The following is a 14,277-nucleotide window of genomic DNA, read 5'->3' on the forward strand; positions in this document are numbered from 1 at the left end:
AAAAAGGGGTCATTATGCTGCTTTTGGTGCTCAATAATGCTGAAACCAGTCTGACTCATCAGTCCCAAAGTTAAACATCCTGATGATGAGATGAAGATTTGGTAGACAAGGTAAAATACCCAGAACAAATAAGTGATACTACAGATAATTTATCTAAAGTTGCTGAGCTGACACAGCTGGCCTGGAGACCTATGATTCACAGTCAATAACTTGATACTATAAAGCCCAGTCCCAAATTTTGAGGGCAGGGTCTTCTAACATACCCCCTCTTGAAGTGTATGTGTGGCGATTTCTCCCTTGACTGGGGATGCTGCTCAAGGTTACTCCTCATGAGTGAGCAAAAGAAATTCGTCCACAGTCACTGGTATGGGCGAATAACATTATCTCCACTTAATTGTTTTTTTTTTCCCTAGCTTTAATACAATTGCTTCATAACAAAATTGCATCATAGTGCACTATAAGAGCTGTTCTACCTTCTATACTGTGTAGTAAATAATTCTGATTAAGATATTTTTGTCCAGTCATTATAATAAATCATACATATTTATAGATCTGTTTTGCCATCCTTAAATCCTCCAGAACAAAGTTGTTTAAAGGTTGATTTACACCTATATAATCCTTTACACATAAACCACTGACAGTCTGGGGCTAAGATTGGATCCAGCCACATCCAGGCTCCTCTCTGAGAAGGATTTTAGAAAGCAAGGGGGCCCTGTCTGCACCTCGTGACTCAACAGGAGGGCTTCTTCAATAAACTTTGTCTGAAGCTCCCACTCTGACTGTGACAGGCTCACCACACACATGGTATAATTTTCTTGCACAAGATTGTCAGACTGGTCTTGGACTCCAGAGACCTGTATGAGTTAAACATCCCTCTGTGATGGTCCCCTTTCCCTAGCACCCCTTCCCAACTCTTCTGCTGATGCTGGCAATGTATTGCTCTGAAAGTGTTTGGTTGTCACACTACCAGACAGCTGTCTTCCAAGGGAAAACAGCAAGTCTTGAACCTGCCCTGCATCATCTGTGACTAGCTCAGTTGTAACCTACCATCTGCTTGATGCCAGCCCAAGACAGGTAACAGTTCAGGGCATAACATCTCCAAGGGCACATCCAAGTAAAACCAGGTAGACAACTAAGAGACAACCAAGTAGAAGAAAGGATGCAGACCTTAGAGCAAAGGAGAGCACACTGCAGATATACAGGTCTGCTTTTGTCAGTGAAAAGCTTTTTTAAGTGGATAGTATGATGTTTACACATTGTGCACCTACCAGTAAGAGTGAAAATAATTTGGAACACACTACTTACATTCTTAGTGTTCTAGGGAAAAGAGGACACACTCAGAAATTAAACCAAAGATTACCACTCTGTTATCAGGGGAAGCACTATTCCATAAACACCAACATAATAAAATAAATATATATTTTGCAAAATGATATGAGAAAAAAAGCACAGCAGTATGGAAGAGATACAGAGTAGAAGAATTTGCAGTCCTACGTAACCAGAGTACTTTCCTTCTACTCCTCTTCATCAGAAATGCCTGTTCCACAAAAGCCTATTTCATGAGCATTTTGAGGAATGCTCTTCTCTTGCACATTCTAGAAAGCATCTATTCACAAAAAAAACTCTCAAGAGTACACACAGAAAGTGAACATTAAAAGAGAAAGAATACAGAAGATATGTCTCCTTCACAAAAGAAACCTTACACTAAGGTTTTAAGCAAGCTACCTGGCCTACAGATCAGGCCTCCCCTGTTTAAATCCTACCAACCAAATATGCCAGAATACACTACTTCCTTAGGACATCATTCATGCACATTTTTAATGGAATCTTTCTTGGTGGAAGAAGTAAGAGGTATGATTGTGGCTATTAAATTAGCATTAGGGTAGTCACAGTCTTGAAGGACTGGGTTGTCTTTTATCAGTTTCTGAATACAAAAGTCTTTCAAATAACTTTCAAGTAGTCACATTGTGTATAGCAATCAAAACATGAAGCAAAGTCATTAAATGAGATAGTCTGTTTTCCCAAAAAAGTCTAAAGACAACTAGAACACATTCATCTCAGTGGCTGCACCAAAGAAGACTAAAGCAGAAATGGATTTATATTTTCATTCTCAAACAAAATAAACATATAAATGAAAATATATATACAAAGAGCCAAAGAAATATTACAGATGAGGAGGGTTTCCCCATCCCATTCTCACAGTGTAAGTCCTTTCCATGTAACAGCTAAGTCAAAAGCGTAAGTTACTAGAAAATGGATCTCAATAGACAAATGCATGATAGAATGAGTCAAGACTTGATCAGTCTTTTATGAATGAGTGATCTGTCATGAGGGTAGTACAATCCACACTCAACACTTATGTCTTGTAAACAATAAAACAAAGTGCTTTGTTCTGTACCTGTGGTTGTCTACAGATGCTGCTTTCCTACCCTGCCAACATGACATTTCAATAATTTGGAGAGTCGCACACCTGAAGAGGCAGAGATTCCTCTCCTGCTGCTGATTATATGTTTTTAAAGTCATTGCTAAAAATTTCTGGAGGTGCTGCTTCCCAGTTTTAAAACCCTTTATGCAAAAGCCTGAAGAGGGAACAAACCAAAGACACTACATCAAAAGAACACTAGCTAAAGACTTCTGGAAGATTTAATCTTCTCTACCCCCATCTAACGGAAAATGGACTACATAAACAGAGCAAGCCAATGACCAGCAGCTAGCTTACAATGCACTTGCAGCCAACAGTGTCCATATCCCACCCTTTATCACCTTTAATGTCAAAGGCCTGAGATGACTCTAGTTGCCAAATGAAATTCAAGAGAAAAACCCACACTGGCACATTTTCCTGATATACCTATCTCCTGCCTGCCGGTGGGGAAGGCCAAGTTCTCAAAAGGCTTGGGACATTCCCTCTGCTGCCTGAAATAAGGGATGCTGATGCAAACATGTAATTCACTAAGGAAAGAGCAATGATGCAATACAAACTATTTCATTACACCAAGCGGGTCACAAGCTAACGTGGAAGTTTAGGGTTTGTATGTCAATTAGCCAGCATAACGGCAGTCTGTTCTCTCACAAACCAAATTTTGTTTTAGAGATCAAGCTTCTGTGCATTCACTTGGAAAACAAGATCCTTCTTCCACATGCTCCTAGTTTACAGCTCCAACCTCTTCATAGGTCCTTCCAGGTGCCCAGTCCATTCCTCCAGCAGCAGTCAACCAAATAGCATTAGGTTGGTTCTAGGCAGCACAGGGACAATGAGTCTGCTGTAACAACGTTCAGGTTACATAGTAGCTTTCACTATGGGAAGAATCCCCCACAGAGTCCTCACTGTCGCAACTGCTCATTGCCAAGATGGAGTAGGTGGAAGAAGGGACACTGCTGTCATTGTCCGTGGCTGGTTTCACCACCACATTCTGTTTCTCTGCATTCAAAACACACAGATACAAAAGTTAGCTATGACCACAGTACCCACAAGTGCTAAATTACTACTTGTCTTTGAAACTATATTTTAGTTTCTCACTGTCAGTTTGCAATAGGTCTTTCAAGCTGCAAGACATATTCATTTTCCTTTTCAGTTTTCAGCAAAAAAGAACAAAGGTATGGGAGTTTTATGTTTGCTTGTTTTCTTAAGTGTTCTAAAGTGTTCTAGATGTCTTCTCCTATTGAGGTAACACAGATGAGGAAGAGACATTCTCTTCCCCTTCACAGGCACACAACTGGCAATGCAAGTGGCTAACTACTTCAGCATCTTGCCAGGTAACAAAAGGAAAGAAAAAATGTGGCAAGGGGCTCTCAAACAAGTAGTGGTTGTTCAGGACATTTACAGCCTCATCAAAAGCTTCATCTGCTTAAGACTGCAAGCTGTCCTTCTAGTGCCAGGGCTACTAAGACTCTTGGAAAGCCCTGACAGTTTCTCAAGCGCCCCTTGCAACATCATTCTTCTTTCAACAGGAATATTTCTTAGGAATTAATTTTAAATAGACAAATGGTTATCTTCATTTCAATCAAAATGTTTCCATCACTGCACAAAAAGAGGCACAGAAACCATTTCATCTTCCAGCTGAAGCATGTCACAGTAAATTTACACGATTTCCTACTGGTAGTTACTTCTGAAGGTAGGCTACGAACTCATTTGCTTTTTGTTCAAACAGGGATGAAGACCGCTGGTTTAGCACACACTGGGCTCCAGTGAAGGCACCACTTCAGGCAGTGCCCGTTAGCTACCTGACGAGACACTTCAGGAGCGCTGTGGCACTCTGCAATGCATGCATTGCAGGGCTGCCTCAGTTCCGCAGAGGTGAAAGTAATTCCTGTAGCTGAGGCGGGCAGCCTCTCAGCAATGCAGCATTTCCTGAGGGAATCAGACTGAAAGGGATACACAGGTTATAATCTCAGGCTGGAACTAGCACTGCTTAGTGATGTCATTCCATGTCCCCATGGCACATCTGAAAGGTTTCAAAAGCACCTTTCTTTTGGTAAAAGCCTTGATACGCTGCAAAATTAAGGATCATGCACTCATCTCTATGAAGGGAAAACAAGACAATTACTTGAGAACAAACACGGCAAAAGAAATTTAAGGGATAGCAGGAACAGACATCTACACTTCAGCACCTAGATACCAGTGTCAAGTGCTCTAGAAAGAAATTTAGAAGAAGGAAGCAGATGAGGAATAACCCATACTGGGGTTTTTATTAAAGCAATCTCCATCATGCACACTATTTTAGCAACAACTAGGCAAGATGTAATGCCTGTAAGCCACAGCGGCTTTAATTCCACAAAAATAAATGTGTCAGAGCAACTGTCAGTTCAGCCACGATATACCAGTGTCTCAGAGATTTCCTATATAAATCTACCACACGGAAAAGAATTCAGAGCTTCTCGTCAGGTCTGCTCAGTTTCTGGAATTATGTACTCCACAGTTTAATCAAAAATGCCTGGTAAATTTTTCAAGGACCATTCTATATATTTTTGGTTTTATTAAGTGATATCTTTGATAGAGCATAACCTTTATCACGGTTAAATGAAGTTGTCCCACCAGACGGTGTAATTCATAATGAAGTTTTTTTCCAAACTTTATACTAATTTTATTTTACTGTGAAGTAAAGCTAGTTAGTCAAGAGATCTCATTATTTCTCTTTTTAGTGTTTCTGCAGCATTCCCTGAGCATCTTCTTGGTATATAGGTGCCAAAGAAAGTTGTCCAAAACAGACAGAATAAAAGATGGTGCTCATCATGCCACATCCACCCACCTCTCACCTTTCCGCTCTCTGATAAGGCTCAGGCGATGCTGTTTCATTTCCATATCCAGTTTTTCTACCATCCTGTTAATGCAGTTATCCAGCACCAGAGAGCGTGTCTTTGACTGGATCTCCTGCCTGCAGATTGGGCACTCCACTTTACGTTTCATCCACTCATTGATACAGTGGGAGCAGAAGCTGTGTGCGCAGTTCAGAGTGACCGCCTGTGGAATTCAGCAGAAGGATACTGGTCACAGCATGCTCGCACAGGCACTGCCAAGCAAAAACACACTGAGCACAGGGAAATATTAGATGAATACTTTGTACAGGGAAAGGGACCGGAGAGCCCAAAGCCTCTGGGGCCTTTGCAGGCCCCACACAAACCTCCCCATGCCAGAGGTCAGGCCAGCTTTACAAGTCAGTTAATGCAGTCACTGTAAGTCATAGCAAGTCAGAAACAGACAGAATTCATTAATTTTATTACAAGTTACCCTAATTTGAAAAGGATAAATTACGGAAAAAACCTCAGATACTGTAAAACAGCATCTTAATATACTGAGAAACCAGAAATTAAAATTTCAGCTAGCTCTTAAACCATTATAACAAGGCTAACACAACAGGTTTCCCATAGTAAAAAATGTAATGAAACTGACCTACTAGCAAAACATGAACAAAAATAAAGGCCTACATGACAATCACAGCCTATTACTTGTAGAATCAAATGAAAACAGGCCAATTTCGCAAAGAAAGTGTTTATCTGAACAATATAAACACCCCAAAACTTGGCTGAATACTGTTACCTCTCTGCCTTTACTAACCTCTCCATATATCTAAACCTCAAACAGTCCAACTCTAGTCAGCTTAAAGCAAGGTCAGCTATAAAATAATTCTTCCCCAAGCAGCTGTCAACAGCAACTCAGAGCACCAGTTCAAAAACCTACACAAGTGCTCCAAACTTATGTGCATTTTAGGATTAAGCACTCATGTCTATTCAGATAGAGACATTAAAGCTGAATTTGCTGTCAAGCAAAGAAGAGTCAAGGCAGACAGAACAGATTTCTGGATGAACTCTTTCCCATAAGAACTCACTGTGGGTCTGTTGGGACTGTTAAACAAGTGAATTAAGAAAAAGGGCTTAAATATTGCTGTACTAGAACTATGGAAAGCTTCTCAAGTCTCTTTTTTACTGGCAAAGCCATACAGGTTTAAACATACCTCAATGAAGTGCTCAGAACAGATTGTGCACTGCAACTCATTCTCCAACACATCATTCATCTGATTCAACACCTCTTCTTTTTGGGCTCTCACCTTTTCCTTCTCCTCCTAGTGGAAAAGTACACGTGGTTGTGTATCAACAAAGAACAAGATTTTTCTCAACTGGCAGGAAGTGTGTGTGCAGGGGAAGAAAATCATACTGCAAATCTCTACATGTCAAGTGGAGTGGGTATCTATCATATACCCACATCTGTAACCTCTCTCCTCTTTGTAGTCTCAGCAGTACTGAGAATATTCCTACCCACTACAGAGAACTTGGAAGGAGCAACAGCAGCCATTACCAGAATTCCCTTCAGCCTAAAGGAACTACCAGCTGATCAGTCTTTTCAGAATCTTTTTCAACTGGTTCCTGGCAAGAGTTTGGCTTTAATCAATTTTTTTTGGTGTCTGATATAAAAAGAAAACCACCCAACAGACTAAACACCTCAAATGTTAAAAAAAAAAAAGGAAGAAATAAAGTTTAAAACATTTACTTGCATTTAACAACCTAATAACCTTTTTGTTTGCTTGTTAAGAGCTAAATTAGGCCAATTAGGCGAGGTACCTGCTCTGTCTTCTAAAAATAACATGAAAATTCTTCTAATAGAAGCTATAGTTGAAAAAGCAACAAATTTCCAAAGATGACATTAAAAAAACAAAGCAAACTGTCAGTGGTAGATAATGTGATGATTTCCAAAAGTAAGACACAGGAAAGGATCTCCTTAATTATTTTCCACTCATCACTTTGTGTCAAGGGCAGGACATTCATTATTCAAATTCCGCATCGCTTCGGTCCTACACTTCCTTATAGAACAGTGCAATTTTACTTGAATGCAGTTTAACTGAAAATGAAGCACCTCACTTTTCAAACACTTTTGGTTTGTCACTGGTTTTTTTTCCTGTTATTTCTGGTTTGATTTTTTTTGTTGTTGTTTTTTAAAGAAAGAGTGCAATGCGCCCATTTCTCTTCCACAATGCACTGTTCAGGTGCTTTGGGGTTTCTTTATGATCAAGAAGGATCTAGTAACAACTGTTCAACACTGATTTATGAAAAGGGCAAGGTGCCTCCTCCCCCAGTGCTGGAAACCAGAGTCAGCTGCTACCTCAAAACACAGATATTTTGCACTATGGGTGGCCAGGCAGAGCCAAGACAAGTGTTAAATAAACCATTTCCTCTTCTGCAGCATATCATGTTTCACTTATGAATAAAACTAAGAATGCAGTTATTCCTTACCTTGGTTTCTTCCAGTTCTTTATTCTTGGCTCGAATTATCTCCTCAAAATCTTTTTTATTACGATTCAGTTCTTCCATCAAAGCACGATGCTGTAACAATACCATTCCAGGAGTTATATGAGTACCATTACAAGCCATCCTATTAAAGATACATGGTCATAGTCATAAGGGTCAGCATACTCATTTCTCTTACTCTCCTGGAAGATCAACACATGTGAATTGAGGTGTTAAGGCAGTTTAGCCTTAACTTTAAATTGGAATGCACTGCCAGTTATTTATGACCTTCCCAGTGCCATCACACTTTGCATTCCCTCTTCCAGGTTACTCTTTCAACTTCAGTTAGGTTTTACAGTCACCTAAGGCAAAGTCCTTGTCTTCTACCAAGAGGCCACAGCACTCAGAAAGATTTAAATATCCAAGTTACACAGTTAGACCAAACCTAGACTCATAATCACTTGCCTCTTGCAGGACCTGGGCCAGCTGCTCCTTCAGATTCTCTTCCCCTTGTTGACACTTTTCTCCCTGGGTGGGGTAAGAAGTGGGACAAAAAAAAGAAAAATACTTCAAGAACGTAAGAGACAGAAAATTACTACTCTGCACACTCTCTTTAGAGGATATGCTTAAAGAAATAGCACTGATTTTTGACAAATGGCAAGCTGTTCCACTCTAGGGTTACATGTGTACAACAGAAATTAGAGCCATCATTTACTGTGAAGAGTTAAAATGGATATATCATTTACAGTTCCTTATTTGGAATTATTCTAGCTCAAAAGGCACCAGCATATTCATAGAAGCAAAGAGATCAGCAACAGCTTAAAAGCCCTTTAAGCACATTCAAAGAGGTCAGAGACCTAAAGCTTCAGGTAAACCATTGGACACAGCTCCAAACTTTCTGTACTTCTGATACTGGTGTCTTGCTTTTAGCAGCAGACTTTAAGGAATTAACTAATAAATTATTAGATTCACTCCAAGATGAATCTTCACTTTCTTTAAACCAGATTTTGAGCAGCCTCAACTGTTTGAACAGATTTCGGTCTGTTACAAAAAAAGCAACTTGTCACATATGCTTACTGCTTAAAAGTACTTACAGATTGCAAGAAATGTTTTTTTTGAGAGTAGGAAAAGATTCTCCCTCTCTCCAGGGATTAAGACATGCAATATTTCATTGATTGTAAAGACAGTGCATTTGCCATGCAAACTGGGCATTATTTCAGCCATATACTGAGAGAAATTCACACTTGAAGTGATTACTTTGCAACTTGTCCTCTCTATAAGCATGAGAGATCAGGCAAAGAATTTCATACTTTTTTTATTTAAAAACGTGCTTCCTTATCGACTGAAATGCTTTATTTTGTACCCTTTTCTGAATTTCCCATGCAGTAAAATTTCTTCTGTCTCTGCACTTTCTTTTGGTACATGCACTGTTACATGCTAAGTTAAATACTTCCACAAAAATTTTAGCAGGGGTAATTCACACAAACACTATTTATGTTACTGTATAGTTCAAGAGCTTCTTTTGGATCAATGCCTTATACGAGGCATTCCATAGAAGTGAAGACACATGCCAAAATTATTACCACCATTATACCTCTAGCATCTGCTGCTCCTTACAGAATGTCCTCTCCAGCTCTTCCACCTGCTGCTGCTGATGCTCTTGTTCCATGCAGAGCTGGTTCTGCAACTCCTGCAGCTCCTGTTCCATTACCAGGATCTCCTTCTGATCACACTTCCTGTGCTTCTGCTTCACGTTTAGAACTGCAGTCTGCTTCTCCTGCACTTTGACCTTTAATTTCATGGTATCTACTAGCGATTTCCTCAGCATTTTCAAGCCAGTCCATGACTCTGCAAGACCGGAGCCTTTCTGGTCCTTCTGGGGGACAGTCACAGCTTTCTTGGTGTGAACAGGGTTACCATGCACTAGACCACTATCCCCCTGACTGGGTCCAGGAGAAGGCAGCTTGACATCCAACTTCTCTGTCAGCCGTTTGGCCACTCCTGCCTGTCCCCATGATTCATCTAAAGGTTCACTGTCACAGGACATTCTGTCTCTTTTGCATTTGGAGTTTGAAGGGCCTTCTGATCCAGATGTCTCCAACTCCTCCAAACTAAACTTACGTTTAGTTCTTGAACTCTTAGCTTTCCCCAGGTCACTTCTTTGGGCTAAAAAGGGTCTAATTTTCTCCCATTCATCTTTAATTACTTCATACTCGTATTCAGCAGTCTCTCTGTTTTCCAAAGGCACTCCCAACTGGATACGGTCTCCTTCAGCAATAGGATAGACTTTTGATGGATCCAGGCGCTGTTTGTTAAGCCAGACTCCATTTAGGCTCTGCCAATAAACACAGAATCACCAAAATTTAATACGCAGTTACAGAATCCTCTGAAAGTTATTTCTGGCAACTGTAAATAAACACAGCCAACCTCTTCAGTGCTTCAATCAGAACAAGCCACCTCTTTAAATAAACATTGTCATATCCAGTTTATCAGCTCAGTGTTGCATTTATTACAGTTACTGCACTGTACTATTTACTGCACATTATTCTTGCATTACAGGTTTTGTGTACAAGCACCAAGAACAACATTTTGACATACGTGCATGTGCAGAAGGAAAACAACGAACCCTGAGGAGAAAAACCTGCACAAAAGCTTCAGAAATAAGAACTAACTAATAAAATGGCTCCACAGTAGATCATTGTCAGGAATATAGAATACTACAGTAATTATTCTTGACAATTAATGTTACCTGAAATTCCAGAAAAAAACAATAGGAGAGAAAAAGAAGCATTGATTATACTCCTTGAAGAAAACAAAGTTTTCCATAAATACAAGGAGACTATAAAGAAGAAGGAAAATATTCTTCTAGAGATAATGCTCAAAGCACAAAAAAGGTTTCAAAATTAGCCCAAGAAATAGTTTTCAAAAACAGCAAAACTACTCTGTGCTCATGAGGAACTACAGAAACACTAGGAACTGACATATCTCAATGAGATATGTCAATGAAACAAGTTGACCAAGTAGTCAACAATGAAAAGAGACAGGAAGTGTTAATAGTTAATCTATGGTAGATGTTTCCTATCATGCAGTAACATTAAGTTTTCAAATTTATACATGTACTACAAGAGGGTTTTGTCATTTTAATAGTAGCCACTCCATTCCTTTCTGACTAATCTGCTGTCAACACAAACATCCTTCAATTCTGCATGATGTTTTGAACATTTTTGTTCTACCAGAGCTGTTTTAAAGCAAATTACTCATTTTACTGTTTTCAGACCAAATGAGAAAGTGACATAAGATCATGACATAAAAAACAGATTACTGAAGTCAAAGTGAGACCCAAGGGAGGACTCTGACATCAGCATTTTATCCTAATCAGCTAAGAACTTTCAAGAGAAACTCATTTGAACATGACGCATGGTTTTCTAACACTAGATTCTTGTGGAAGCTGATTATAGTTAACGCAATTGTGTCACTAAAACAAGGAGTTGCACTTTTATCTTTTCATTAGCACCACAGGAATGTTACCCTTTTGAAAGGATAAGACCCTATGTTAAAATTCCTATAGGATATACAAGTTCACAGACGGCAAAGTGCCCTTGGCAAGGCCACACTGGCCTGAAAAATGCTAAACCAAGAGTGGATCTACATACAGAAAGTAATACAGTTTGCATCCCAACTGCAGCAGACTGAAGTTTCCTGCTGGAAGTGCACAACAGGCAAGACACATTCCCATGGACCTTCTATAACACTTCCACTGTATCACAGCCCATACGCTGCTAGATCCAAAGCAATGGTATCCATTCAATGAATCTCAGGTCTTCAATTGGTCTCTGTACCTTGTTATCCTTGACAGTCCACTGCCCTTCTGCATTCTGCTGGAAGACACAGTGCTTACGAGAGATCATCAAGGGACAGGTTTTTGACACCAGCTGGTATGTGATATCTAATCCCCGGCCTATAGTCACCTAAAAATAAAATAGTTTAGTTACTGCAACCAGTAATGACATGGTAAATTCAGTTTATGTCATTTCAATTTAAGTACAGCAAAACTCTAGATCAACATCTTATGGTTATTTCCAAGAAGGCTGCCATAATATGATTTTTTTTTTTTCATTTAAATTTAAGAGTGGATAGAAAATGGAAGCTTACAAAGTTTGAAGTATTATCTTTCTCTCCCACTGAGGAAAATTTGATTTCTCTGAGGCACATTACAACCTTGGTTTCATGGAAATCTTCAGCAGCAAAGCTGCTCAAAGCCACTGACAAACCATCTGTATCCCACCTCAGTCGTTACCTAACCTAACACCATTTCTTCAAACCAGCACAGTCATGTGTGGGCCTCAAGATTACTTCTTACCCTCTTCCTTTGCTAGTTGCATCTGTTCAACCATTTGTGAACAGGAAAGATACAGGAAAAAATAGCCCAGAAAACTGCCACCAAAAAAAGTGCACACTCAACGTTGCCCCAAATACGCAATACTTTTGTAAATCACACTGTTGATTTTCCAGCTCAGAATCTAAGCTACATGCAGCTCATAACCAGCAGTAAAAGTGATCTAAATAACTGGATTAGACTCTAATAGTTATCTTCTGGAAGAAGGGACATAATTTAATTGTATTATTGCACAGTATCTTATTAAATCTCATCTAATTTCATATTGCCATTTAAAGCACATCCCTGCTCTCCCTCCCTCTGCTGCCTCCTCTGCACACTTCTCTTAATTCATCCGAGCACTGCATTACCTGAGCAGTTCTCACCTTAAGTTTAGAGAAAGAACTCAGACCCCTGTGTCATAACCAAAGGCAAGGAAAAAAACTAAGATGACAAAAGCAAACTTAACCACCTTAGTGCCTACCTCTTAAATATTTCATATAGTGTTCTTCAGCATGGATTGCATACGTAAGAGGTACAGAGACTTGAATGGATAGACTCCCCTCTTCATGAGGATTCAAACATAAAATAAGCTTTGCATTTGTCCCTGCAGTGGCATCCTCAGGGCCCAGTCACACACATCTGCAGGACCTCACACACCCATATGAGTGAGAGCAGGCAGGGTCAGTCACAAAACTCCCCCTTGATCAAGTTCATTTAGTAAACAGGACCCAAGATGTTACCACTCACCTGCTGCAGTGCAGTGCTGCTCACAGCAGTACTGGCAAGTCACAGCACATCCCCACACCTCAGCAATGTCCTTTGGCACCAAAGTGGTCACAGCACCAAGCCTGACTCAAAAAGCGTTTGGACAACACTCCCAGGCATGTGGGTGTGATTCTTAGGGCTGCACTGTGCAGAGTCAGGAGTTGGACTCAACGATCCTTGTGGGCCCCTAACAACTCAGGATATTCTATGACTATGATTTAAATCTCCAGCAAAAGCACTTTGTGCTCTATGGCCTGGAACACCTACAGCACCAGATGCCATCAGCCTCCCTGCTGCCTATGACAGCCACTGTGCAGTCAATTAGAGCAGTAATATCCCAAAAGGATTCTCTGCACAATTATCAGTGCCCTGGCTGCAAGCTGTGTTACCTCCAGCCCTTCACCCAGGACATCCGTATATCTCAGGGCTTCAAATCCATGATGGGAGAGTAACAAAAGCACACATTTGGATGGGTGCCTTTTGCAGTGTGTGAGCACAAGGCCTTGGTCACATCACTCACACCACCTAACTTCTTGCCTAATTTTGACCGCCAGAACGGCAACCCTTTTACACTGCCCCAACCTCACCAAACCTGCTGGCTTTTAGGTAGGATTATTAGGGCCCATTTTTCAATTAAAAAAACACAGTCGCCGAGAATCCGGCTATTCTTGTACCGCACCAAAGCACAACTAAAACAATTTAAACGTGACCTCGTTTACACCTGACTAAATTACGCCTTACGCACTGTTAAGCTCGCCAAAGCACCGCCCGGTTAGTTGAGTTAGGCTACGGACTCCCTTCGTCCTCACCTACGTTACCGTCACACGAATATCTCAGTCTAAATACGGCATGAGAATTTAAAGATACAAACAAGCGAATGCTTGGTCAAGGCGACTCCAGCGCCTGGGAGCGCCCTCCCGGCCCTCGGGCGGTACGGGCAGAACGGCGTCCGCTGGGGCGGGGAGGCCGGGCGGCCCCTGCGAACGGCCACCAACGGCGGCCGCTCCTTCAGCGGGACGAGGAGGTGCTTTTTGCTCCTGGGAAACGCTGTAAGAAACGAGACTCCCCCCCCGCCCCGAACAGCGCCCCGAGAGTCGTGCCCACCCACCCGCTCAGAGGGGCCGGAGCCCGGCGCGGCTCACCTGCGTGCCGGCCTCCAGCAGGAGCCAGTCGCAGCTGGCCCCGACCCGGCGGAGGCACCAGGCCAGGCACGGCACCCCGCGCACCGCCATGGCGCCGCTCGCCGTGCCCGGCGGGAGCGATGGCCGCGGCGCGGACGGCGCTCGCACGGGGCGGGGCGGGGCGGCCGTGCCCGACCGTGCCCGGAGCCCGCGCCTGCGCTGCAGGGCCCGCGGGCCGACGGCGCGGCGCTTTCCCACCGTCCCGCGGCGCTTCCCCGCAGTCCCGCCGCGGCCCTC

General features: G+C 41.7%; 1 protein-coding gene across 2 annotated transcripts; it reads right to left on the minus strand.

Annotated features, from left to right (window-relative positions):
- Positions 1-2,080: 2,080 nt before the first annotated feature.
- Positions 2,081-14,121, minus strand: RNF8 (ring finger protein 8). Of its 2 annotated transcripts, none has more exons than XM_040059693.2 (8): positions 14,002-14,121; positions 11,556-11,684; positions 9,311-10,051; positions 8,182-8,244; positions 7,723-7,812; positions 6,450-6,557; positions 5,254-5,458; positions 2,081-3,418 (listed from the first exon to the last, which is right to left on the minus strand). In XM_040059693.2, exons 1-8 carry the CDS (start codon positions 14,089-14,091, stop codon positions 3,273-3,275), a joined length of 1,572 nt encoding a protein of 523 aa, XP_039915627.1. In that variant the 5' UTR covers positions 14,092-14,121; the 3' UTR covers positions 2,081-3,272. The 2 variants fall into 2 exon arrangements, with proteins under 2 accessions (XP_039915627.1, XP_039915628.1); XM_040059694.2 differs by having other exon boundaries at positions 5,247-5,458.
- Between the last annotated feature and the right edge of the window lie 156 nt (positions 14,122-14,277).

The sequence above is a fragment of the Hirundo rustica genome, chromosome 3, assembly GCF_015227805.2.
Source record: "Hirundo rustica isolate bHirRus1 chromosome 3, bHirRus1.pri.v3, whole genome shotgun sequence".
Classification (NCBI taxonomy): Eukaryota; Metazoa; Chordata; class Aves; order Passeriformes; family Hirundinidae; genus Hirundo; species Hirundo rustica.